The sequence below is a fragment of the Elgaria multicarinata genome, chromosome 10 (assembly GCF_023053635.1).
Source record: "Elgaria multicarinata webbii isolate HBS135686 ecotype San Diego chromosome 10, rElgMul1.1.pri, whole genome shotgun sequence".
Lineage (NCBI taxonomy): Eukaryota > Metazoa > Chordata > Lepidosauria > Squamata > Anguidae > Elgaria > Elgaria multicarinata.
The window spans coordinates 13104724-13131065 of NC_086180.1; the positions used below are offsets into that span (position 1 = coordinate 13104724).

General features: G+C 44.2%; 1 protein-coding gene across 1 annotated transcript in view; it reads left to right on the forward strand.

Annotated features, from left to right (window-relative positions):
• Positions 1-26342, forward strand: part of SHROOM3 (shroom family member 3) — a 212845-nt gene that overhangs the window by 183498 nt on the left and 3005 nt on the right. The window contains exons 4-9 of the mRNA XM_063135259.1: positions 4195-4326; positions 9861-13182; positions 17625-17701; positions 20852-21727; positions 22756-23253; positions 24310-24460. Coding sequence (XP_062991329.1) covers positions 4195-4326; positions 9861-13182; positions 17625-17701; positions 20852-21727; positions 22756-23253; positions 24310-24460 — 5056 coding nt within the window. The remainder of the gene's footprint in view (positions 1-4194; positions 4327-9860; positions 13183-17624; positions 17702-20851; positions 21728-22755; positions 23254-24309; positions 24461-26342) is intronic.

The following is a 26342-nucleotide window of genomic DNA, read 5'->3' on the forward strand; positions in this document are numbered from 1 at the left end:
TTACTAGGATTTATTTAAATTTCACAGGAGGCAAAGCCAGCCAGGTAATTTCTCATTCGAATCATCTCAAATAAAATAAATTATTCAATTAATTTGCATCCTAATCAGTCCAAAACAATGCAAAAAGCTTTTCTTCTAAACTTAATTGCCATGCAAGGGAATATATTTTGGGGGGGGGGAGAGCATGCCACAGCATGTGAAAGGGGGAGAATTACCCCCTTCCCTGCCTAGCTTCAATCTCCCTTGAAAATTTCCCCCTGCATGGCATTGGACACCAGTGGACACTCAGGGCTCTGTGGAATAGATCCAGGTCCCCAACTTTTTAACTATGCAGCTTCGGAGAAAAGCGCCGTGGTAGCTGCGAATCGATGGCTGTGTCATATAACCCTTTCTCAGTGGCATGGACGTTTAAACAGCCCCAGGTTAATCTACATTTTGTAGGCATAGGCAGACTATGGACACAATGCAAGGTTTTGCCCTGCGGCTATTTTTTCTTCTCCACAGTTTCAGAGCCACAGCTTCATTATTTGCTCATTACTTTGTTCTGGGGCTGTTTTAAAATATTATGGGCTTTAAAAAAACAAACAAACTCTGGCACGGCAACTCTCTTAACAGTCAGTTGCTGATGGCTGTTAGGGAGAGTGTGCTTTATTTCTGTCAAACAATGGGCTTGCTCAAGCCCAGGAATCAGGGTGTCCTAAATTTTGATTCGACCAGAACTGCAAAGAAATCTTGTAAATCCCTCAGGCCACTGTGTGCTGTGAGGAGACATCTTGAGGGTCTCTCTGAAGTTGAGGCTATGAGCGGCTGAGTTAAATGCCATTTTGTCCACCTCCTAGCATACAGTGTTCAATTTCCTTATATGCTTGGCAAAGGAGTTAACAAAAGAACCCTGCTTTAAAGGCACCTACCTATGACATGTGATTTGTGCAACTCATCCTCTTAAAAACCTTCAGCGCTTATTAATATGATTCTGTCAACTAAATGGGGTGACAAGGCATAGGAGAATCTCATTCTTCTGGAGATGTTCAAATAGACACGTGAAACCGAAAGAATTGGGTGGTGTTTGTCAAATGTCTGATAGCTGAGACTCATCTTTTGCTGAATTAAATGCTTACTATGCAAAATATTTATATCCTGCTTTTCCATCACAGTGTTTCTCGGTGTGGCTAACTATTGGGTGTGTGTTTTTAACAAAAAACCTGATATAAAATAAACAGATAGAAGTTGTCAACAAATCCGCTTCAGTCTTATAACTGAGAAGGTTGATATTTGGGATATCAGAGGCCGTAGCTAGACGGGGCGAAATCCACATGACGCACACGGGGTCCTGGGAGCAGGGAGGGATGATCCCTCCCTTGCCCCGGGATCTCGCCCTCCCCTTCGAGCTCGCTTTTTCCACGGTCTCGGGCTGATTCTGAGACTGCGGAACGTGTGTGCGGAGATCGTGGTTTGTCCCAGTTCGTTGTGGTTCTTCGCAAAGAGCCGGGACCTGTGCATGGGGCGCAGAGCTCCTCGGGAGCTCTGGGCCCATCAGGGGTGGGGTGGGGTAAGCTGAGAAATTTATTTAAAATAAAAAACCCTACCTTTTGCGCACGAGTGTTTGTGCACTCTTCTTCTTTAACAAAAAAAATGGCGGCTGCGACGTCCTCTCCCTCCGAGGTCGTCACACGCCGCGTGTAAACAGAGGGGGAGATCTCGCGATAAAAATATTGCGAGATCCTCACCCCTCCATCGTGCTAGACCGGTAGGTCTAGCTGAGGCCTAAGAATAAGAACTGCCTGCCCTGAGAAGGGTCCAGTTACTGTGTTTCAGCATGAATCATTTTTCTGAATGTGCCTGCTCTGAGAGTAATTTTGTGAGATTTCTCCTTCAGCAGTGGCTAAATGATCCAATCATGCTTGGTGCAGAGATGTAGTAGAATTACCTACACCCAGAAGAGGCTGAGTGGAAAGAAAGTAAGGCCAGATCAGTAAATCATTCAGAGGTGCAACAGGCAGTGACAGCAGGGGCTTTAATTAATCAGTTGCTACTTTCCCATCCTACCCTTCCTCCAAAGAGCTACAGGCAACATACATAGACAACCCCCACCCCCCGTATCCTCATGGCAGACTTGTAATTCTCTCATAGCACTCTACTGTGTTCAGGCACATAGTTCGGGAATTACTACCGCAGTGAATCCTTCAGAAATCTAGAAAAAACCAAAAATAACCGTGAAAATGCTCTTCCTTTCTAATCTTCTCCTTCTTTCTAGCTTTTTTTTTTTACAATATAGGTTCATCTTTCTCCTCTTCCCTCTACATTTAATCACTGTAGAGAAGAGATAATGTGGGCAGGTTCAACCCGTCACAGAAGCTGTTTTAGCCAGCATTCTAGTATATTAAGAGAGGCGTTACTAATGAGTCAATTTCATTGTGTTTATACAGTCTACATCTGGAATTTTGAGAGAGTGTTGTGGGTGCTTTCACAAAATGGCTGCCATGGGGGCTTGCCCATTCATAAATTGGCTGCCATGGTGGGCATGGCCAGTTACAAAACATAAATTCCACAGAAGGCACACTGATGAGACTAAAAGAAAAGTAACTTGCCCATGAACCTACATACCAGGCAGAGTTGGGGGCTGAGCTCCAAAACCATTCTTTTCCATTCAAATTAAGATGGCACTGGAGGGCAACACTTCAGCCTCCCAGTTAAAAGATGGTTTTTAATGTTGTTTTAAATAGAAATAAAATAAACATTAAGTGAGGCAGGGAGTTTGGTGGGCACCCAAAGAGATGTCTGCAGGTACGTTGTTGTCCATGGGTTCCATGTTGGAGATGCCAGGATTAGACAAAGTATAGAGAGCGTGAGAGATTACCAGAAATTATATACCTCTGACTGAGACCTTAGCTAGACCTAAGGTTTTTCCTGGGGTCGTCCCTGCCTGCTCCCGGGATATCCTGTGTGTCATTTACACGAACAGGGATGACCTCGGGACGATCCCGGGATAAACCTTAGGTCTAGCTAAGGCCTATGTTTTTTGTAAATTAACAGGCTGTCTTTCCATTGAGCTTCTGAAGTTACACATTATGATAATAGTAACCAATTGTGAGTGTTAATACATTATTTGAATCTTAGTTTATATGCCTCTTTCATGTTTTATTGTGCTTTCATATATCCCCATGTGATTTCCTTTGTATCTGGGTTGCCCTTTCTCAGTGGACATGTCTACTCCAGCATTTTTTCCTGGGGTTGTCCCTAGATCATCCCTGTGCATCCAAATGACGCACAGGGGATCCTGGGGGAAAGCAGGGATGACCACTCCATTTTCCCGGGATATCCAAGACCTCAGTTATCCCGATTTTATCCATGGTCCCAGGACCATACTGAGGACTGTGGGTGGTGTGGGTGTCCATCCTGGCTTCTTCCTTCCTCCTTGCAAGTAGCGGGGCCAGACACGGAGTTGTTTGGGGGGCTGCATGCCCTTTGGGGGGGCAGCAATTTCACCATCCCAGGGATGGCAGGGGGTGTTGGGCATTTTTGGGGTGGTTTTTTTTTTTACTTTTTTTTTCGCCATGTGTGAGCGGGGCTCCTCTTCTTAAAAAAAATTAAAAATGGCTGCAACGTCCCACTTCCCTTCTAGGACGTCATGCAGCCGTCTAGACACTGAGGGAGGATCTTGGAAGCAGGTAAGTCCATGATCCTCCCCCGTCCCTCCCTCTACACCCTTAGGTATAGACGTGCCCATAGTCTGTCTGTCTGTCTGTCTCTCTCTCTCTTTCATTCTTTAAAAGAAAGCTGAGCAAAACAAAATGGTAGTGCCACTGGTACGGCCCACCTCTGGTTATAGCCAGAACTTCTGAAATCACTTGAAGACCAGGTTTCCCTTATGACTGTCAAATCTGACCACATTTTGGACATTTAAGGCTCGCTTTGTTATTATGTTCTTTTGCATCAGGCTCAATCCAATGATTAATTCCTTTTTTAACAGGGTGATCTTGGTGGCTTATATCTATTAATGTTAGTGGTGTAGAATGTAATATATGTCAGGGAGCAGAGATTATGACATGTTTACTTTCTGGACAGTGCCAAACTGTTGGCACAGTATAAATGCTAAATAATAATCACAGTTATCTAAATGATCTTGTTCCACCTGTCAGAGTATCTGAGTGAGTAGCTGTCTCCAATAACTTTATCCTTTCTGTTTCTTCCCAGACGAAGTGACCCTGTGGGCCGGCCGCACTCCTGGCATCCAGCCAAGTTCATAGAGAACCAACCCGATCTCAGTATGATGCAAATATCTCAGGGTATGATTGGCAGTCCTTGGCATCAGGCCTACCATTCCAGGTAAGTTTTACAGTACGTTGGCCACAAACCTGCCTCCGAGAAATGGTGCACCCTGTGCTTCCCATTCCAGGAAGAGTACATTTTCTTCTCTGCTGTAAAAGAATTCCTCTCTCTCTCTCTCTCTCTCTGCAATAATCTTCTGCATTAACACACAACCGTTTAAAAAGCCAGGTGCTGAATTACCTTTACATAATTAGAACTGTGGTTTAAAAATAGAACTGTTGTGTGCGGACAGGTGCCCTCAGCCACTTTGCAAAATTTGGAAGATATATCAAACACTGAGCTTTGCCCAAGTTTCTCTACTGGTTGCAGGATCTTGCAGGTCTTGGTTGGCTCCCAACCCCAGTCTTCTAATTGACTGGAAGCTCTATAAGTAGGGCAATGCATACTCTGCACTAAAAAAAACACCACCGCCACCACAAATCAAAATTCTGCACTAAGAAAATCTGGATTTTACAACTTTTATATATCATCCAAATTTCATACATTTACTTCTTTTTTGAATTGTTTATTGAATCATTTATTCTGCTTCTGCTAGTCCTTGCAAGTTTGTTCATTTTGTGAAAATCACACAGGTTTCAGAGTTCAACTTTTCTTGACACAGGCACATATTTTTTAGAACTGGTTATTTAGAACTGCTGCCTGTTCTTTAGTTTGTGCTTTCAAATTGTTGTATATATAGATGTTCAAGAGATGGAATATAACACATCTGGAAAGCATTAATTATATTTCTGGCTACTTTTCCCCCTGTATCGATAAATCCTCAGTCTTTCCACCTATTTGCACATCTTCCCTTTCTGACAAATGCTGATCCTCAACACTAGAATAGTGACTCTCCCTCCTCTCCATGTTAGGCACTGGAATGTCAAGCCCTCTGTGAAACCTAAATATTGGCAACATTAGTAATTTACTGAGATCAAAGCATGGGATGGGAAAGCAGGAAGAAACTCTAGGATTACAAGAGGGGGGAATGTGTGAGAGAGAAACCATTTCAGTAGAGACGTGTGTTCTCTCTCTCTCTCACACTCACTCACTGACACATAATACAAATCATCTGGCAGAGGCATTCATTCCATCCCAGGGAGTTTTTACCATGGTCTGGCACGCAGAGTTGCAGAGGGTGCCACATCCCTTTTGGCAAAGATGCTGTTCTGTGCCAGGTGTTTCCATGCTGTTGAACATCAGTGGCATCTAGTGGCGAGTTTGCCAGCCCTCCTATATTGGTAGCTGTCAGCAAGTAACAAACGAGGTCTGGAGTTCTCTGTTGGAGAGGTCAAATTGTCATGGACTCTAATTATTCGTCTATTTGTTTAAAAAGACAACAAATGACAAACGCAGCTGAGAAAATGAACTTTAAACAGGATAGTTTAGCTGAAACTGTTCCTCCTCTTCCCCTTCCTCATCCTCCTTTTTGCCCTGTTCTTTTACCTTAGCTGACAAACTGGGTAATTCGTTTTCAGCATCCTTCCTCCTCCTCTATGTCTGAGCCTTCATGTGGTGGGGAAATCGACCTTAGGCCAGGAGCCATTCATAAAAAGAGGCCACAGAGGAATCTGGGTAACAGCTGTGAAAAGTAGGGAAGAGGTGGTTACCTTGATCGCCTCAGTGCTCCGAAGCCTTATAATACTAAAACCAAGCGATGTGGATCAAGTGCAGGTGGACTCATAAGTACAGTCAAGGTGGGCTTGACCAAGGTCGCTTGTCATGAGGAAACTAAGATTATGTTGGACTGTCTGGCCAGGATCAGGCAGCCATATTTGAATCTAGGCCTAGCATGTCCTGGAGGTCAGTTGTTTGGGTGGGGGCCAAAGGCAGTCCTTGAGCTATAGCCGTAACTGAACCAGGCACAAGATATTGTTCCAGAAAGAGCAGACGGTCAAGCATCTAATATTTACTGTATCCCAGGCCTGCCCAATCTAGAGACTCATATTGCCTGTGAATCACAGGGGCTGATATTGTACATTCTTATTCCATTCTGTGTCTGAAGAGGATTCTGAGGTTTTATTGTGCACAGTCCCAAGCAGCTCAGCTGGGCAGACCCCAGGCTGGCCCATCAGCTTGCTAATTAGCCATATGCATGATGCACAGAGGATGGACCTGTTCAGAAGACACCTTAAACCCTGCTGGTTAAGGCTTTTGGTTAAGCAGCAGGGTTTAAGGTGTCTTGTGCAATGCCTTTTGCTAAACCCTGCTTACTCACTAACCACAGTTAGACTGTCTGCAGCAGGGTTAGCAGCTCTAACTGTGGCTTAAAGTGTTGTGTGCGACAGCACAGCTTGTGGTTAGTGCTAACCCCAGAGCCTGAAGTGTCGTCTGAACTGGCCGGTCATTATTTATTTTATTTATTTATTTATTTATTACATTTTTATACCGCCCAATAGCCGAAGCTCTCTGGGCGGTTCACAAAAATTAAAACCATCATAAAACAACCAACAAGTTAAAAACACAAATACAAAATACAATATAAAAAGCACAACCAGGATAAAAACCACGCAGCAAAATTGCTATAAGGTTAAAATACAGAGTTAAAACAGTATAATTTAAATTTAAGTTAAAATTACGTGTTAAAATACTGAGTGAATAAAAAGGTCTTCAGCTGGCGACGAAAGGAGTACAGTGTAGGAGCCAGGCGGACCTCTCTGGGGAGCTCATTCCACAACCGGGGTGCCACAGCGGAGAAAGCCCTCCTCCTAGTAGCCACCTGCCTCACTTCCTTTGGCAGGGGCTCACGGAGAAGGGCCCCTGTAGATGATCTTAAGGTACATATGGGAGGAGGCGTTCCTTCAAATGAAGGTACCTTCATCATGAAGGTAGCGGACAGTTGCTTATCTGTATCTTTGATTCTTCAAGTAGTCCTCTGGCCATCTTCGCTGCCTAGATAGCATATACCCTGCTTTTTCTCCATATAGTGCTGCCGTGACCTCAGGCAACTGAGCAGGACGGTCTGTCTCCGCTTTTGGAACGGAGCTCTGCTCAGGTGTAGGACCCATATATGTGAATGTACCTATGACCACTCGAAGAAGCACAGTTACAGGCTAGTTACCTGACCTTACAGGGGCAAGTTCTCAGATCCCTGATATTCCACACAATAGGTGTGAAGATTTTGAGGGTGCCTCTGTCCATCCCAACAACAACAAAAAAAGCCTGCATCTGCCAGCAAGCCATAAATAACAGAGTGCTGTGGGAGGGGGGTCAAAGGTACACCCTTTAAAATGTTTGTCTTTATTCGACTTAGAATGAATGTTCTTTTTTTTTTTTTTTGCTTATTCCTTTTTATATCCAGCTTTTCTTCCATGGAACTCGAGGCAGGGCAGATGGGGACTCCCAGGCAATCTCCAGTCCAGAAATTGACTATTATGTGCCTTCAGACCATGTCCACTTCTCTTAGCTAAGGCACACTTTCTGAATCCGGGTTGGAGATACATTTCATCCTTATTCCCCCAAAGGATGCTCTGCCTCCAGAGGAGTCTACCCCTTGTGTTTCTGCATGAGCCACTGCTTTTGACTGGAAGTAAGCAAGCCTTAGAACAGTGACTCACACCGAGACTCACAGCATCCTCTGAGGCCAGAGAAGTGTGCTGCATTTCTGCAGTAGGAGTGATTGAATAATCAAATCAGACATGTTGTACAGATGCTGTAGAATGGCTTGCCTCCAGCAGAGGCAGGTCAGAAGTAGGCAAGGCGTGGATAAGGAATCAGTCAGAAACTCGTCGGTGTCTTCGTCCTCCTCCTCCTCCTCCTCCTCCTCCTCCTTGCTTTCATTTCCTTTGACACACTAGCAGTCCTCTCATGACACACTAATATGTCCTCTCCTGCCCCTAGAATTTACTGTGATGAAAACAGAAATAAGTTAGCATTAACGCGAGATACACGTTACGGTGGGGCATGGAACAGGGCTTTCTATGTTGTGGCACCTCGATTGTGGAATGCCCTCCTCTTGGATGCCCGACTGGCACCAACGCTGGCTCATTTCGGCGCCAAGTTAAAATGTGGATTTTTATCAAAGCCTTTGAGGGCTAAAGTTGTACATAATTGTAATTGTTTTTATGGCTTTTAAATTTTCAGCTGGTTCTAGCTTGCTAATGGTTTAATGCATTTTAGCTGTGTATATTATTTATTGTTTTATACTGTTTGATTTTATCTGTACGTTGCCCTGAGATCCCAAATGTTTTAGTAAAAGTAAATAAATAAACATTAACGGTGGCGCTGTAATTCAATTTGAAGAGGCACTGAATTTCACAGGTCTAACTCTCCACCCCCTCCAAAGCTCATTCCAAATCGGGCCAAGGCCCCTCCAGAATTTGGGCTAGCCCAGTCTGCCACCCCATTTCCAAACTGAAAAGATGGGGCAGTAAGGAGAGTTTGCATAATCCTAGGCCTCAGGCTTGAGGCCTAGATGCTGCTGGCACACCCTTGCGGCAGTATTCAGACGTATGAAGAAACGTATTTCCTAAGCCTCTTGGTTCCAATGTGAGGTGAATGATTCGCCTTCCTGTGGGGTAAATAATTTATTCCCATTTTTCTTATGATGAATTAAAACTGCATAATAATGAGTCAGCCACCTAGTGGGTTAAGTAACGCTTGGACTTGAACACTTGTTTTCTCAGAGTCCATGTCTTAGGACTGAATCAGGCTGGTTTATGGCTGGTCCATGTTCCACTTCATCTGTTTGTATGATGGAAAATAGTGTCATAGAATCAAAGGCGCCAGCTTCCTCCCTTGCAAATAGTAATGACGACTGGAGGATTCTCACTTCTGTGCCTGTATCAGAGCCTCCTTGACAAGTGGTATTATCATATCCCTTCTGTAACAGTCTTTGAGCCCCTTGACAGTGGAACTCTGTCCATGATGAGACACTCAGTCGGTCTCTTATTCAAACTGCTATGGTTTCCCTGCTTTTTATCCCTTCACCCTTTCCCATCCCTCATTGCCTCCTTCCCTGCCATGTCTGTTTAGTTTTCTCACAGCAAACAAAATGTCTCCAGTCCAGTTGGAGTTTCCAGGAAAACTGCCAGGGTATAGCCTTCACCTCCATAAAAAGAAAAGAAATGGAAGGGAAAAAGAAAAAGAGGCACACACACAGAGCGAGCGAGCGAGCAAATTCCTTCCTCTCCTCAAACTCTTCTTCTTCTTCTTCTTCTTCTTCTTCTTCTTCTTCTTCTTCTTCTTCTTCTTCTCTCTCTCTGTCTGGATATTTCAGTGATGTTTAGGATGCTTTTGATGGATTGTAAGGGTGGAGTAGGCGCGCTTGGACTTCCCTGCAAAGTCTCTGTTGCATGCAATCTGCCTCCATCTATTTTTTCCTTCCTTTCATAGTGATAAATAAGAGGCATGTGTTGCAATGTCAAGCGGTCCTTCCCAGCAAACCAGGATGACTGCAGACTAAGAACAGAACAAGGCCCAAATATGGGTTTTCGTCTGTTCCTCTAAAAACTAAACATATCCCTCAGTGCCCCTTTATAAGCCAGTATAATTCACTCTCGCTCGCATGTTAACTCTAACAAGTCTTCCCTCTCCCTTGTTTCTCTCTCCAGTTCCTCCACGAGTGATCTCTCTAGCTACGACCATGGCTATTTAAGAAGAAGCCCTGACCAATACAGCTCCAGGGGGAGCATGGAGAGTTTGGAACATACCCCGGCAGGGTACTCCCATCATCCCTGCCACCTTTCGCCAGCTAAATCCACCAATAGCATTGACCAGCTTGCCCACCTCCACAGCAAGAGGGACTCTGCATACAGCTCTTTCTCAACCAACTCCAGCATCCCTGAATATCCAGCCCCTATGTTCTGCAAGGAGAGGTCCTACTCCATGGAGAACGTGCATTCCAGGAGCAGACCGCAAGAAGGGGGAATGCGGCAGGCGGACATCAGGTACATCAAAACGGTCTACAATGCCCAGCGAGGGGTTTCAGAGGAATACGAAGTGAAGTCCTCTGCTCTTTCGCCGAGCTGTGAGGCCCAGGCTAAAGGTTACGGCTCCAGCATGTTGCATGGCTACAGCAAAGGACTACAAACTCGGAGTTCATCGGACAGCGAGACCCAGTATATGAAGGGGCCTCCCATGCCGCCCACCCGTAGCGATAGTTATGCAGCAATAAGGCACCACGAAAGGCCCAGCTCCTGGTCGAGTCTTGAGCATAGGAAGTCCGGTAGGACTCATCCCAAAAGTGGTTGGCCTCACCTGGGCCAAGGCACTCCTCCTCCGGGGCAGCTCCAGAAACCGGCATTCTTAGAAGGACAGCTCCACACGGTGATGGAGAAGAGCCCAGAGAGCAGCCCCAAAATGAAACCCAAACAGGTCTACTCACAGGCAGCTCAGCCAGGGCAGACTTTGCTGCCTACTGGCGTTTACCCTGTACCGTCTCCTGAGCCACACTTTGCCCAGGTTCCTCACCCTTCTGCAAGCAGTAGTGGGATGCTTTATCCAGCGCTTGCCAAAGAGAGTGGCTATGCACCGCCCCCTGCTTCTTCTCCAGCTTCCTATGAAAATGCTGCTGCCTGCAGACAACATTCTGGCTTGGATGAGAACGGAAACCAAAGCATTCCTAACAAGGCTGCCATCTTCTATCAGCCTGACTATGTGTCATCGACGGCAGGGAAAAAGAAGGAAGTGGGGGAGACAGCTACAAAATTTGCCTTGTACAGAAGCCATCCTCAAGCCTATCCCACATCTCCAAGACAGGATGAATCGGAGCCCCTTTATATGGCAACATCCATAATCCAGGAAAGCGCAAGAATTGCACAGCACTTGAACCACGGCTCTCAGCCATGGCAGTCTCACCTGAGGGATGTGAGTGACAGCAAGGCCCACTACCACTCGAAGGAGTATGGTTCAGGAGAGCAGCAAGAGAGCAAGAACGCTAGCCTGCAGAAAAGCGAGAGAGATTCCACAGCACAAAACCAGTGGAGCTCCAGTAAAGCCAAGCAGTACAGCTTTTCCTCCTTGCAAAACATTCCAGAGAGCACCAAGTTGCAAAACAGCATAGATCTGAAGGAGGCACAACAGTGTAAGAGGTACTCTGGTGCCAAGTGGAACTTCGGAAGTTACAGCAGCCAAGAAGAGAAGGATTGTCAGGGACAGATCCCTGAGCACTGGCAGGACACAGAATGGCAAGTCATAGGAGGACGCCAGGATGCTGTTGCTAGCACAGAGCATACCTATGGTGTGGAGCCAAAGTATGAGGAACCCTCTTCTCCCTTGCCCCAAAAGACATCCGAGTTCAGCGTTCGTCGGCTCAGTTCTAGCAGCACCCAAAGCTTTCAGAACTCTCAGTATGGCAAAATGGAACCTAGGAAGCCACGATGCTCAGTTCTAGAGAAGGTCAGCAAGATAGAGCAGCGTGAACAAGGCAGCCAGTGGCCGCAAAGTTTGACTGTGAACAGTTTTGGCCAGAATTACGGGTCAAACAAGCCCAGCCTTAACAGCATTGAAGATATCCGCAATCGGCTTAACTCTCAGGAGCATGGTCAGCTGCTGGGTGAACATGGCAGGCTGGCCAGCACAAACAGCTCAGACCTGACCCCATATATGCCACACGCAAGTGAAAGAGGGACGGGCAAACAAGAGAGGGCTAATTGGCTCTCTGCAGAGCAGCCAGTGGTAGCCACAACAGCACAGCAGAGCATGTATCGCAGTGAGCCTTCTGAAAACGAATCACAGAAACAGACTGGGAAGCTACAACGGAGCAGAAGCGCATTCCAGTTGCCGGAGGAACCTGAGAAGGAAATCTTATGGAAGGGTAATGTTCAGGATTCGAACGGCTCACAGCTGGACATCCCCTTTAACAGGGCTTATAGGAACAGCATTAAAGATGCCCAATCGAGGGTTTTGAGAGCCACCTCCTTTAGACGCAAGGACCTCACCATTAGCCCTCCATTTGGAAAGGAGCCCAAAAGGAGCATACAGAGGCCAGCTTCGGCACATGTTGGGATGAGGAGCTCTGCAGCATCTCCACATACCCCAAAGGAGAGACATAGCATTACACCAACAGAGACGAAGCTTGGTTATACCAATAAAGAGAGTCTTGCTGGACCTTTGCACAAACCCCGTATTGGGGGTAGGAAGCGTCTGACGGCTGAGCAGAAGAAAAGGTCTTACTCTGAGCCAGAGAAAATGAATGAAGTGGGCGTGTCTGACCATGAGCTCTCGCCTTTCTCCCTTCAGAAGAAAATCCTGCAGTTTGTTTTCCCAGAAAAAACTGTGGCAGACAGACGCAAGATCTTTGAGAGGGAGAACAAGGCGTCCTCCACCGTCAATCTCTCCAAGCCGGAGCTGAAGCAGCTGCAGCAAAACGCTCTGGCGGATTACATTGAACGCAAAACTGGGAAACGCCCATCTTCTGCATCCCACGATGCCAGCCTCCTGCGTGAGGGCCCTCAGACCCCATACCTGCAAACAGGTGGCCAAGAGGGCCAGTCTCTTTCAGCAGCTTCCAGCATGAATTCTCTTCAGGATCAGAGTCTTTACCATCGTAGAGAGTCCCTAGAACACGTCTCTAGAACGGGACATGGCTTTGCTAGCCTCCCTCCCGGGCTTACTGGTTGCTTTGATCTCAATGGGTTTGAGAGCAAGAAGGCAGCCCATCCAAACAATAGCAGCAACAACAGCTCCTTTCTCAATTGGCTGAAGATAGCTCGACGACATGATCACAGAGCCAATCCGGAGCTCACTAAAAGCACTCAGACTGATCTTGACATAGGCAGCCATGATAACCACGCCCCCGAGAAGAAGCCAGTGCTGACCAAAACGCCTGGGAAGTCAGCCTCTGCAGAAGACTTGCTGGAGAGGTCAGAAAACCAGGCAGTTGCTGTGCACATCCGATCCAGGTCATCTCCCACAGCTGATAAGAAGTGTCAGGTATGTATAGGATACGGGGTGTCTTCGATAATGTCCTTATGATCTATTGATGGGTTGTTGTCTCCTCCATTATTTGGGTTATGCTGGAGTGCAGATGTATGCATGAGGGTTCGAGTGAAGAGAGGAATCCAATGGATAAAGAGCCCACTCTCTTTTCCTCTTTCTGCTAGGGAATTTCCACATTTGAGTGGAGCATTTTTTTTTTATCCACAGAAGAAGATTGGAAGGCTCTGAACGTATAGAGCTCTAGATAGGAGTATAATAAGCCCAATCCACAGTGAGCATCTTTAGAACAAACCCTATATAAATGAGCAGCAGTTGTTCAAGAGTATATTTATGTTCTTGCTCAGCTCCCACTGATTTCCATGGGGCTGGAACATCCTGCCCATGAAGTATCATATGCTTCCTGTATTTATTTTTTATTACGTGTATCCTGCTCTTCTTTCTGGGGGTGCAGGGAGACACAGGGCAGTATCCATCCTTGTCCCTTCCATTTGAAGAAGTGCATTTTTTGGTGCAACCCGTACGTTTTATTCTCATAACAAAACTGTGAGGAAGGTTAAGACAGACACAGAGAGAGCGAGAGAGAGCGAGAGAGAGATTGGGCCAAAGTTACCCAACAAACTTCCAAGGATGCCTGTGTTTCCCCCATTTCAAATCCAAGATTACATCCCCTATACCTTGCTTTCTCTCAAATTGACTTATTGGCGGCAATAGGACAAAAATCCGTTTCTGCAATTTTTTAAAAAAATTTTTAACTATGCATCCAGCTGCTGGGTTTGTTTGTTTTCGTTCGTTTGTTTTTGTTTGTAAAGCAGACTTTGGAAGCAGGACCTCCCCGCCTTCTCTCTGCTGAGCATTTTTAAAACAAGCCCGATAAACAGGGTTCAGGAGGCCAAACACACACACACACACACAATTTCCCCCACCACCGTCTGGAAAGCCATTTGCTCCAGATTTCTTTCTGTCAACCCCGGGGAGCCCTGCCAGGGACCCACATTGTGAAATGCTTCGTTTGAGACCTTTTGTTGTTTTCTTTTTCCTCTGAGCTTCTTCTTGCATTGGGTGCGTTAGCTGGGTTGCTGGGCCACAAAACTTGTGTTTTGAAAACAGGACAGAATAAACAGCAGAGCAGATCATTAAGGAGGCAAAATACTTGAGCAGCTGCTCCGATCCCTTCAGCCGGCCACCAAGCCTCTTCCATGTCCGTGGTTTGGAGGTACTCCTTTGAAGCTGCTCCTCCATCTCACATGATCTGAATAGAATCCCCGACGTTCATCTTGCATTTCGGAAATTTTCTGGATTTGCCTGAGGAAGTATGTTGATGACAAGGGGTACAGTCCCACTATAGCACATCCAATATTAAACTGAATTGCCTCTTTTACTTAACAATGTAAAGAATATCAGTCTTTTAACGATAGAGATACTGGAGTGTCACCACCCTATTCATCCATAGAGAATCGAGGCCAATGGCAGCATTTCTTTCCGTCAACCTGGAGAGTCCTGCCAGGAAATTAAGTCTGGGTGTTGCCCAAGTCTTTTCTTATTTCTGTGGTGGATGACTGGCAGTGGCCGTTACGATGCTCACTAAACCCACAGCTCGACATACAGAAATTTAGGAGGTGTGAAGCTCTTTTGACATGGCTTAATTGTTGTATATGAGACTCTTGTTAGTGGCACAGGAGCAGGACCTGATAACAATGTTGGCAAGTCTATTAGGTATTCTAAAAATTCAGAATACTTCAGCACACATACTCAAGCAAAGGGTAGATATGAGCCTCCTTATATTCTCAGACCATTGGTCCATATAGTCCAGTATTATCTGCTCTGACAGAAAACCCCTCTCCCAGATGTCAGACTTTCCTTCGTTTGCTTCCTTCTTCAGCGGAGATGCTCAGGTTACACACATGGGGTGGGAGATTGGTTGGAGGGCATGATGGTCCTCTAACCCACACAGTTTTTCCAAGCCTTAGTCAGTTAATCGCACTGAGTCAATCAATCAGTGCTTTTAATGGGAATGTTTTTCTTCAAACCCAAACCTATTTTTAAAAGACAAAGAGACATGGAGGAGGAGGAGGTGAGGAGAGAGAAAGGATAGCAGATAAAGCAAAACAGCATCGTATTTTTCTTTCTTTTTTAAATCAGGTCTGCAAAACCTTTATTTCTGTTTCAACAGCAGACTTCCCCCAGCTCTTGGCTCGCTCTAAATTTTTTAAAGGCTTTGCTTGGGGTCTATGCTGTTCCTTGCAGACTGACTATAAATTACATTGCAGTGTCACTGAAAGAATTTGTTTAAAGATCTGAGGAAATTGATAGCTATGCGGAATTGCTAGCCCATCTGTCTTCAGCACACATTCTCCATCTTCTTTTGCGTCTCCTCTTTTAGCTTGTCCCAGCCTGCATGCCTTATAGCTCTCTGCCTTATAAATTTGGGTAAGCACTTAAACTGGCCCCCTCCCATACACATACACTGCCGCCAGCCGCTGTCGCCTTTGCATCTAATAAGAAAGCAAACCACAACAGAGAGAAATCTTGGGAGCTGAGGACCGCGGCTCAAGTTGTGAGATTCATGACCCCAAAATATGTGACTCCTTGGCAGCTGATGTTAGCCTGTATTTAGATGCATTTCCCCAGGCTCTTTCTTTTGCTTTGGATTTTTTTTTCACATTTTGAAAGCCCAATATCATACATGGGAAAGAGAAAGAGTTCTTATTGGGGAGGGACCATATCTAATTGGTAGAACAAACGAAAAAGGCCCAAGGTTCAATACATATCACCAGCTCAAAAATAAACAGGTAGCAGGTGAAGAGAAATACTCTCCTTTGCCAGAGACATTTTAGTGCCATTGCCAGTCAAAGCAGACAATATGGGACTAAATGGTCAAACAGTCTGACCTTGTATAAAGCAGCTTCCTGTGCAAATGCCTTGCTAGATCAGACTCAGTTCCAACTAATCCAGTTTTGTGTTTCTAAAAATCAAGAGTTGCAAGCCTAGGCTGCAACTACAGCTAGTTATTTAATCTTACCTGCACTCTACTTAAAACGAGTTTTCATGCCTTGTCAGTAGAGATGTCAGAGAAATCCGCAATGGGATCTAATGAGTTCACATTTCTATGAATCTGACCCATGGATTCTGCAGCAGCCCGGCTTCCCCCCAAGTCACGCAGATTCCATGGATTTGCAGACCAGTTTTTATATTTTTCTGAATTTTATGCAGTTAGTTATAAAAAAATAAGTAAAGGGAAAAAACCACTGGTCAAAAATGCACATTTCCCTCATAGGCTAAGGCATAAAAATGTGCACTTTGGGGGTCTTTGCTCAATTTGCGCATTTTCACAAGTAGAAATTTGCGCAAATGTGAAATTTGCGCAAATTCGGGAAATTGGAAAAACCCCAATTCTGCCAACAGAATGAAAGACATCTGACAATCCGTGAAATGCAGACAGAGTGTATTTTACAAAATCTGTACATCCCTACTCATCTTCATGAGCGAGAGAAAATCTTTTACCATTTATGATTTTGGGCTTTCAAAATGTGAAAACCGCCCTGGCAGGGTCGGGGGGGGGGGGGAAGGTTGGCAAATCTATGTATGAATGAGAGAGAATTAGAGGCAGGGGTAGAGGTTTTGTGCACCTGTAAGCACAGAGAGTCATTCCAGCCAATAGAGTTAAATCGCTAAAGAGGTTTTTCCTCCTGGCCTACTAACCATCTTAACTATACTTGTATTAGATTCAGTCATTTAAATGGGGCTTGCGTTCATCTCATTGCATTAATCAAGAGATTCCTATACACATCTGTACATACACATGCAAAGGAGTGCACCTGTGTATGTATTTTATCATTGGACTGAACAGAGCCATAATTGTGTGTGTACATTCTGTGAGCATTGGAGCTCTTGCCACTGTGAAATAAAACAAATTACAGAATGAGCAGCTGCATTTGGGATTGGAACGTGAGTGTCACGATCAGCAGATGAACAGCTCAAGGGCCAAAACTGGTTGATGTAGGATATCAACTCCCCTGGATTGAACTCAGGCAAGAGTGGGCTGGTTGCAGGAGGAGGAGCAGCTATGGTTGGAGAATGCACTGGCAGTTTACTTCGACAGTGGGGGAAGGACCTTCGCCTACCACATTCTTCCTGTTTCTTCAAACTGACCTTCCCTTAAAACTTGTTGCTGGTGCATTGACTTGGGGTGGTGGAATTCCATTTAGCTTAAGGTACATATGAAGATTGCAAAGAGCCCTCGTTTCAGAGTGTTGTATGAATTAGATCACAACCCCCTTTATAAAAATGCTTGCGAGCCAACCGCTTCCCCTTCCTCCAATATTTATGGAGCTCATGCATCTAAACACACACAAAATACAACTTCCTCCAAAAAGGTACCTTCCATAGAATGTTCAGTTTTCTGTTTCCTTTTTAACTTCCTTCTCTTTCTCCTTAAGGACTTGCTGATGGGAGACAATATTGAGTTCAGTCGTTTTGTGAAAGATCCTTTCTACGTAGTGGGCGCTGGCACCAGGTAGATGTTTGTTTGTTTGTGCTAAACGTTTGGGATCTATTGACAAAATTTGCATTAGAAAATGATGGGGAAGCTTGCTCTGTATATAGCTAAGGATTAGTTACTTTTCAGCTTTTCCAGATGAAATGTTCTTGTATACTTTTTCATCAACAGAACTGGCTCAAGAATAAATAACACGCTTACTTTTTTGTAACTGTTCCTTTCCATTTCTTGGCAATTTGTTTTCCCTGCATTGTCTGTGTATGCTTCTGAGCAAGAGAAGAGCCAAATCAATCTGTAGGGTTGTAAAGCTGCAAAGATTTACAGAAACTAACTAGAAACTTTAAAACAAATTTAAATTGATAGCTTTCCTATAAGTAGCCTTGGAGAGACAGCCTCTGGAGCAAAATAAGAGGGATACAATTATTGCAACATGAGAAGATTCCTTTTTTACAGGAGTTAAGCAGTTTGGGAGCCTTTTTTTTTTAGGGAGTCACCTTAGAAACATAGAATAGTAGAGTTGGAAGGGGCTTATAAGGCCATCGAGTTCAACTCCCTGCTCAATGCAGGAATCTACCCTAAAGCATCCCTGACAGATGTCTGTCCAGCTGCCTCTTGAAGGGAAGAGCCCACAACCTCCCTAGGTAACTGGTTCCATTGTCATACTGCTCTAACAGTCAGGAAGTTTTTCCTGATGTCCAGACAGAATCTGCCTTCCTGTAACTTGAGCCCATTATTCCATGTCCTGCACTCTGGGAGGATCAAAAAGAGTTCCTGGCCCTCCTCTGTGTGATAACCTGAACAGTGCTATCATATCTCCCCTCCGTCTTCTCTTCTCCAGGCTAAACATGCCCAGTTCTTTCAGTCTCTCCTCATAGAACTTCATTTCCAGACCCCTGATCTGTTTTAAAACTGTTTAAAACTGTTTTAACATTTACACATACGTTCACACCATAACTCTGAAGCCTGGCTTAAAAGAAGCCAAACTGTAGCTTCATCTGTTTGTAGCAGAAAGATTTCATTTTCATAAAGCTTATCTAATTCAGAAATGGGCCTTTAGCTAGTGTTGAATATGCAAAACTGGTTTATGCTTCTGTAAACCTACTAATAACGCAACAACCTGGAACGGAGATCTTGCTTGCAATTGGATCTGTTTCTGGGAATGAACTCTGGAGCATTTGTGTAGGTGAGAGCTGTATGTTCGAGGTCCTGGTGTTACATTATTAGTCAGAACACCAAAGCATAAATTATTCCTGCATCTGCTGTTCCCACTCATAGTGCAAACGTCCAAGTTATGCTTTACCTTGAAACATGGTTGCTGCTGCTGTCTCCATGTTTACTCCCACGCTGTTCCGAATAATGTGTATTCCTCCACCCCTGTGGCTAGGGCAGACTGTACAATGATGTACTATGTTGATGATACATCTCCTATGGGAGTGAGCATTAGCGAGATAGCACATAACAATGTAGGCCACCTTAACTATGTTGACAGAAAATGTTCACATTATCAGGAGCAGCGTGGGGGTTCACCCTGGAGGAGATGCAACCGTGCAAGCCTACCATTAATTCTGAGTCACCTGGGAGGCAGCATGATTCTGTCTATGTTATCTTCTGAGGAACTGCAAATAGCTTGTTATCACTTATGGTTTCAACAATAAAGAGTCAGAGAGGACCAGTTATTTAGGAATATCAGATGCTAAGCCAGCCTTCCGGGGTAGTTCCTAGTTCCTAAAAAGAGTGTGTTCTGAAGAGAGAGGAGCTGAAGCTTATGCTCGCCCTGCAAATCTTAGGAAATCCTGCAAACGACTCCCGAGGAGTTCTTAGTGGTATTGCATGCAAACACCCTGGTTTGTGTTCTCCACCTCCCCAATTAATCAGCGTTTCAAGATTCTTTGTGCATAGCTTTTTCCACGCAGCTTCTTAAGTAACTAGATAAAGACTTTTAACAGAAATGAGCCAACAGGAGCAGGAAGTGGATTATTAAGTAATATATGTTACTGCCAAGGCTAACATTCCTAAGTGCTTACCAGCTTAAAGCCTTCAGAATGCCACTGCTGTATAAGCAATGTACGTGTTACATTAAGCACGTTCCTCTGAGGGAAAGTTTTTACGTTCAGGAGTTATTTTGCAGATTTTAATTTTTCAAAATGGAACCATTTGAGGTTTTTTTTTAAAAAAAATCTATTGTTAACTGTGGTAGATAAGATAAAATGAAGAGGCATATTGGTTTGTACCCATTGTAAATTCTATTTTAGAGTAGACTGATTAAAATGAATGGGACTTAAGTTAGACTAACATTGGATACAACTCATTAAAGAAAAATCAATGTGGATCTAGTGAGGAGAAATCCTAACTCATGGCCAGAATTCTGAAGGAATCAATAAGCCAGAGAAAGTTCTTCATTATCCATAAGTAAAGCTAAGGTGGGTGATAGAATTTTGTATCTGGAATCCTTTGATAAAATCCCCATCCGCTGGATCATCATAAAATGAAATAGTTATGGTATAAGTGGAAATGTATGTTCAGTTGGAAGACAGGAAATGGCATAAGTAGCCATAAGTAACTATTTCTTTCAAGAGAGAGATGAAGAGCAGTTATTATCTGACAAAAGGTAAACGACAAGGCGATAAAAATATGCAGCTGATATCCAATAGAAATGGATATTGGATAGTTGCATGCCAAACTGCCATACGGAGTCTCCCAAATGTGCATGCATTATATATATAAATACGTTACTAGTCCTCATCATTGACGGCAAAATTGCTTGTAAACATAAATTAAGTAACAGACTCATAGAAGATAGTGCGGAGTTGTACTTGGCAGAGAAGACTTTTGCATGCCTTTCCTTCACACACACTCAAATCTTCTCACCGAACCCGGCGTGATTTCAGTCCATCTCCTCCACACCCTTAGTCCTTGATAAAACATAAAATAAAAATAAATGTTCCAAATTCAGCAAGAACACAGCTACAGCATTTGGAATATAATGAGAAAACTAAGTATGTGCAAATGTTCTTCATTTGCACAGATTTTATTTTCTTTGCTGAATTTTTAGCATTTGTGCTAAAACCTTCGTTTTGTTTTAATGCAGAAGTTCATATTTTTATGAAACTATCAGCTCAATTTATTGACACTTTTTAAAAATAATCCTGTTTTTATACCCTGTCCCAGATTATTTGGCAGTAAAGAAAGAGGTCAAATGGAGACATCAGCATTCACACAATATCATCCTCACCTTTGCCGTAGCAATGACAGTGTCAGTAATTCATCTGTGCTGAACGAGAGCCAGAAAGCTCCAGATCTCCTCAGGCATCTCGGCAGAACTTCTGCCTTTGCCTCACCTTCAGCAGATACGAAGGGTCATCACCCTGATTTTAAGCTAGGTGCCAGACATATTACTCCTTCCAGATTTGGCTGGTCTAACGCTGCTAACTCCACACCAGCTTCCTTGGATTTCCCAGTGGCTGGAGAAGACCTCATAACAAGATGGCAACCCAAACTCAAACCCGACAAGGGCAACAATAGTAACATTCAGCCCCAGATTTTGGAGAGTGCCGACTGTCCGCCCAAGGAGCCAGTAGAAGCAGCAGCTTGGAGTTGGAAGGCTACCCTGCCTCAGAGACATCTCCCGCCTAAAATTAAATGTGTGAAAGATGATGGCCTTCCCAAGAGCTCCATGCCTCCTCAGACATCTGGGCAGAAGTCCTTCCAAAGGTGGCAAAGCCTTCCTTCGCAAAGCAGCTCCTGTTCTGAGCCAGAGAGTGCTTCTGGTCAAGGGAGACTCTCACTCCACATCTCGGAATCTGGTCTGCAGATGTCCCCTCCGCTGCTCCATCGAGACGAGGATGATGATGACGTTTTCTTCAAAGAGCCTCCTGCTACGTCTGAGCATTTACCCCCTCCATTGCCTCTGCTTCCTGCACTGAGTCCCAGTACCGTTGCATGCACCATGGAAGGATTTCCACCTCCTCCTGCCCCTACCCTGGAAGCAGATGAGACGGCAGCAAAGAAATCTACAAATCTCGGAGAGGAGAGTTCTGTAATAAGGTACAGAGGTGCTAGAGTCCCTTCCCCCTCCCTTTTCTTATCCGTACATTTGTGTTCTACTTTCTTAGAATCTCGACAACAAGGATTCTAAAGGATGCTAGTGTGACCATATGAAAAGGAGGACAGGGCTCCTATATAGCATTCTAAAGGATGCTAGTGTGACCATATGAAAAGGAGGACAGGGCTCCTATATAGCATTCTAAAGGATGCTAGTGTGACCATATGAAAAGGAGGACAGGGCTCCTATATAGCATTCTAAAGGATGCTAGTGTGACCATATGAAAAGGAGGACAGGGCTCCTATATAGCATTCTAAAGGATGCTAGTGTGACCATATGAAAAGGAGGACAGGGCTCCTATATCTACATATAACAGTTCTACTGAAAAGGGGATTTCAGCAGGTGTCATTTGTATGCATGCAGCACCTGCTGAAATTCCCTCTTCATCACAGCAGTTAAAGCTGCAGGAGCCCTGCCTTCTTTTGTATCTGGTTACTCTCTTTTGTATTCTGGTTTTGAATATTTACAAACGATCATTCCAGCTTCACCCCCCGCCCCCAAACTAAACACAAGGATTGACATTGCCATTAAAATATCTGTATTGTGTTTCATCTTCATTCATATATTTTATACTTACTGTTGTTCCCTGCCTCGATCAAAATGGAGAGGCGGATAAGAAATAATTTAAAATTATTATTATTATTATTATTATTATTATTATTATTATTATCTGAGACTGTAATCTTATGCACTATGTCTTAGAAATCAGGGAAACTTAGGGTGCAATCGTATGCATGTTTAGATAGAAAAAGTCCTACAAATCCCACATTCCCCAGCCAGCATACTTGGGGGAGAGGTAGGACATCTTTCTGTGCAGCCTTAACTTTGAAATACAGGTGGTTAGGATTGAGATGCAAGTTAAATTAGGGAAAACTCAAATATTTACCTTCTTGCCTTAAGGGGTTTCTCAGTGATGGAGTTTCAGAATCCATGGTTTAAACTGACTTCCCCCCCCCCTGCTTATTAACAGAAATCTTAAAAAGTTTCCCAGGAATTCCAGTGAGAGGGAGAAGGCAGAAGCAAACATCTTCATCACCATAAGTAGCGGTGCTGCTCCACCTACTGAGACCTCAGGATCCAATGCGAATGGCGTTACACCTTCCTTGGAAGTGCAGCAGCACCCTCTGACCATGCAAGGGCCAACTGATGAAACACCTGCTGGTCAACCTATAGAGCCCATCCTTGCAAGTAGGGCGCCTGAAAATGTTGGGCCTGGCCCCGAGAGTTACACAGGGAAGATGAAGACTCCAGAGGATATGAAGGAGGAAGCCTTAGCTAAGGAGATTATCCACAAGGACAAGTCACTAGCCAGCATCCTGGATCCTGATTCCAAGATGAAGACCACCATGGACTTGATGGAAGGAATATTTCCCAGCGGGACGAGGATACTTAAAGAGAACTCGAAGAGGAAAATAACGCAGAAAGCGACCAATGGTTCTGCCAGTAACTCTGTTCCAGATGATAACAAGTAAGCGCCAATTTCCTTAAGGCTTTCACCCTGTGCTTTGGCAAGGCAGATGGTTTTTGCTCTCCACATGCAATGCAGCTCATTGCCCAACATTACATGCTTCACAAAGAAACGAAGTAATGTTGGTATCATCAGGGCTTGTGAAAAAATGACACCTTTTCATTAGCTTTTGCTAGGCATATGCTCTAGGGCGCACACATTACAGGGTTTTTTCCTTTTGTAAATGGGAAACCGCATCAGATCTATCCGAACCCTCTACCTGCTCCCCTGAAAAAGGGCACAATCTATTTTTCTTTGCCTCTGTTATGTGTGGGAATGGGATATCTTGTCTTTGTAGCGCAATATCTAAAAAAAACTATTTGTGCTGCAATTTGAGTGGATTGAGTAACCGTACCCGAAGATGGCACCTCTTATGGTGATTATTTTTCAAACGGTGTCCCAGAAAACAGTGTGATTCGTCCGAGGAACAGTGAGAGGAACAGTAATAGCAGAGACGTTTTTCCCTGTCCTCCATTTTCCTCTCCCAACATGAAGCCACAGAAAGAGTGTTGGTTAGGTGTATTCCGCGGTCAGTTCAAGCAGGGTAGTGGTGAAGATGCTTGGCTTGTCCAGTGCCCCACATGAACTGAGTGTGTATAATAACCCCCCAAGTCTGAAACAGTGTGGATTTCTTTGGCAGATTGGTCAACAGGGAAAGGATTCCTTGAAGGTAGAAAATCCTATGCTACACATGGCCGCTGACAATTTCTTAAACAGTTGATCTGCGCCATCTGGTGGCGATCCTTAATGAATGTCACTGACCAAGTACTTTAAGAAAAGTACTGTGTTGGCTGAGATTTGCCTCTCAAAGTGAGGCATGAGATGAAAGCACCTTTCTCATCCTCTCACGCCAATTTCCTTTTTTATTATTATTATTATTACATTTTTATACCGCCCAATAGCCGAAGCTCTCTGGGCGGTTCACAAAAATTGGCAACAGGAGGGCAACCATCTTATCCCAAACTCCTATATAAATATATGTGTGTGTGTGTGTGTGTTTTCCATGTCATTGATTAGGAAAGACAAGAAGGAAACTGTCACGACGTTGGTCTCATGCCCAGCGTACTACAATGTGTCTGTACCCAAAGCTGAACTCCTGAACAAAATCAAGGATTTGCCCAAAGACGCAGATGGAGATGAAGAACAGGTGGGCATCAATGAAAAAAAGGTGAGTTTTGAGTATTCCTAGCCGTGATCATAAACAGAGCTAGGTGAACCCCATGTTTCTGCGGTTGCACTGTGCAAAATGCAGAATGTAATGGAAAAAAAGCAAACTTCTAGCTCTGAAGGAAGACTGGGCAGTGAGTGTGCAGTGTATGGTGAAATGTAGAAGGGTTGATACAAAACCAAAAATTCAAGTGGGTTCCAGGGGGTTATTTGAAAGAACGTATTCTCCCTTATGAGCCTGCCCGTGCTTTGAGATCTTCTGGAGAGGCCCTTCTTTCAGTCCCACCTTCTTCACAGGCACGCTTGGTGGGAACATGGCAGAGGGCCTTCTCATTGGCTGCTCCGGTGCTCTGGAACTCTCTTCCTGGGGAAGCTAGGCTGGCTCCCTCCTTGATGGGCTTTCGGAAGCAGGCTAAAACTTTTTTGTTCAAGCAGGCCTTTGGAGAATAATCCAGCCCTCCATCTATGTTAATGTCTTATAATTTTGTTGTGTATTTTTTTAATTGTTTATGGTTTTGTTTCCCCCCCCCATGTATATTTTAAACTTTGTAAGGCCGCCTTGAGGCCCAGCATTGGGCAAAAGGCAGGATACAAATAAATATAATAATAATAATAATAATAATAATTAGCTAAGGGTAACTATCCATATAAAACAGCCTCTGAAGCTTTTGTTGCTACTCAGCTTCCCATGAACAAGGCAGTGTTATTTTCTGCATTTAAAAATAAGAAACCAAAAATACTGTGGATGGCCCAAATTCTTTGCCAAAAAAGCAGTGACGTCTAAGGATGGGTCCAGATGTGGGCTGGGGTTGGTGCTGGATGGGCAAAAAGCCTTCAGTGACCCCTTCTCCTTTGCCAATATACAAAAGAGCTACCGCAACAACTATTTAGAATCATTAATTATTTCAAGGCAAATCCTTGGGCTTCATTTCAGGACTCAAAGCTAATCCCAGGCACTTTGCTGTCACCTCTACAATTGTGCCCACCGTAAAATAAGCTTGACGAAAGAGATTTACAGGAAACAGGAAAGCAATAGCGATGTTTCCCATTTCCTGAAAAAGCATGCAGGTTTCAAATGTGTTGATGCTGTAGGTTGATGATATAAAACTGGCAGGAACTGCAGACACTATAGGAGATTGAGTTAGGGTTGACTTTGATAAATCGGAGCAATACTGTAAGAATCAGAAATAAATCCTGCGACAAGAGGTGTTGCATATTGCAACACAGAGATCTAAGGAAACCAAATATAAGAGGGGACGCTAGAGAGGCACCTGTGGTTATTTATTTATTTATTTATTTATTACATTTTTATACCGCCCAATAGCTGAAGCTCTCTGGGCGGTTCACAAGGTTACATACAAGGTCTAGGTTGTTTCTAGTAAATACTTCTGTTGTCATACTAGTCAACATAATGCTCCAATTATTTATCTCGTATATAGGACCTCCCATTTGTTCATGCTGTGCAGACAAAAAAAAGTCCAGATGACTTTTTATTTTTTAAAGAGTTCTCTCACTGAGGTGACCATTTGGTGCCAGCTGCAGGGCCTTTTCTCTTGACTTATGGAACAGCAAGTGAAAATTGCATCGATGTCAAATTCTTTTCATGTCCATAGGAGCTTCCTCTATTAGTTCTATGCACTACAAATGAGGATCATAATCTCTCTCTCTCAGCAATTCCACTTGACACTTCGTACCTAATAAAGTGGTATTTTCACTTTGCATGGGGTCATTCCTTAGGAGAGAGGTGGGCAATTTTCTGGCCCTCCAGATGTTTTGGCAGCCCATCTTCCTTCACCATTGACTAGGCTGGCTAGGATTGATGGGAATTGTAGGCCAAGATGCCCACCCCTGCTTTAGAAGACTGGTGAACTGAGAATAGCAGT